This window comes from Acanthisitta chloris, unplaced genomic scaffold (assembly GCF_000695815.1).
Source record: "Acanthisitta chloris isolate BGI_N310 unplaced genomic scaffold, ASM69581v1 scaffold11940, whole genome shotgun sequence".
NCBI classification, from domain to species: Eukaryota; Metazoa; Chordata; class Aves; order Passeriformes; family Acanthisittidae; genus Acanthisitta; species Acanthisitta chloris.
In genome coordinates, this window is record NW_008653409.1 from 75250 (window position 1) to 76861 (window position 1612).

Sequence of the window (1612 nt, forward strand, 5' to 3'; positions counted from 1 at the left end):
GAACTTAGAAAGCTATGTTTGTTCTCTGAAATAAGGGATATTTTTCATGTATTTCAGCTTACCTTCCTCTGCTGAATAAATCTTCCATGCAACCTTCCATTAAGCCTACAGTAAATCAATCCCTTAGTGAATGCTTTTCTTTTAAACCATTATTATCTTGTCTTTGTTCACTGTTATCCCTACTTTCCCAGGCAGAAAAAAAGCCCAACCCAGACACTTAACTCCACTCTTCTTTGCAACAGGCTAGAATTTCATAATACAATGTGATTTTAAGCCCTTTATTACTGTTTAACACATACAACCACCCCAAAGCAAAGCCAGGAGACCCAAAAACTATTCCAAGTTACTATTAAAACAACATTAAACATTCATCTTTCCATGCATTAAAATTGTCCATGCTGTAGGTTTAACCCCAGCAGAGACCATTAGGGGTGACTACAGCTCCAAACCACAGCATCACAAGCAGCAGTTGTGGAGCAGAAAGCAAAGGCAGTTTTCTATCTGCCCTTTTGTGTGGAATCTCAAATCCATCCAGACAGAGTGAATGCTGCAAAACTAGGAAAAGGCAGGAGGCATCTAGACATACTGGCTTTTGGAGTATGAGCTTTCAGTCCTCCTGTGCAACTCCTGGCTATGCGCAGAGTAGAGGGTTGGTGCAGAGTATCCATAGCTTCTGGGCTTCTCGCCACAGCGGCAAAAGGAACAGAATATGGCTCCAGCAGCCACGAGGCAGAAGGCAGCCAACCAGCCCAGGTAGAGGGCCTCTCCAAGCTCCCGCTTCTGAGCAACGTTGACCACAGGGTTATAGAAGTCTCTGATAATGGAGTTGGCAACCCAGCAGACTGGGATGAGCTCGACGACACCTGAGAGGATGAAGAGGAGCCCAGCTGCCAGAATGACATAGCCCTTGGCTTGCCAGCTGTTCTGCCCGCACCGCGTGCACTTCATCCCAACGATAGCCACCACGAAAGCCACGAGAGAGAGCACTGACCCAGCACACATCAGCCCTCTGGATGCCTGCAGGTCTGGTGAGAGGGCCAGCACGGAGTCGTAGACCTTGCACTGCATCCTGATGTTGGCTTGCCTGATGCAGTGCATCCACAGGCCTTCCCAAATGGTCTCGAACACGATGATGTTGGTCTCAATGAAGGCAGACACCCTCCACTGAGGCATGCCCGTGACAGCGAATGTCCCGATCATGCCAAGGCCACCAACAAGCAGCCCAGCAATCTGCAAAGCCCCACCGACCATGCTGCCTTTGCAAGGTGAGCACACCTCAGCAGGTTCCCTGAGCCAGGCACACGTTGCTGGCAAAAACTAGAGGAGCTTTTTCCAAAGCCGTTGTCCCTGGTGCAAAGGAGGCTTCAGAGTCAGCTTAAATCAGCTAAAATCTGGCACGCAGTACCTGGGACTTGGCTGCGCCTTCATCGCCTTTGTAATTCCCCTACCACCACTGCTCAAAGAGGCAAACTGAGCAATCAAGTGGAACAACTTTCCAGAGCAAGAGAAAGGACAGGGTGTGTGTAAACCAGCAAGAGCCACTTAGGATAAATGTACCTTCTGAGGCAAATGCTTTGTATTGAAGTTGCTTATTAAAAAAAAAACTCAAAAA

General features: G+C 48.2%; 1 protein-coding gene across 1 annotated transcript; it reads right to left on the reverse strand.

Moving 5' to 3' along the window:
• Window positions 1-576: 576 nt before the first annotated feature.
• LOC103808172 (claudin-8-like) lies at window positions 577-1251 on the reverse strand. The gene has a single exon (XM_009080943.1). The coding sequence runs from the start codon at window positions 1249-1251 to the stop codon at window positions 577-579; it is 675 nt and encodes a 224-aa protein (XP_009079191.1).
• Window positions 1252-1612: the final 361 nt, after the last annotated feature.

Coding starts and splice junctions, on each gene's coding strand:
- LOC103808172 (XM_009080943.1), bottom strand. CDS start 1,251: ATGGTCGGTGGGGCTTTGCAGATTGCTGGGCTGCTTGTTGGTGGCCTT.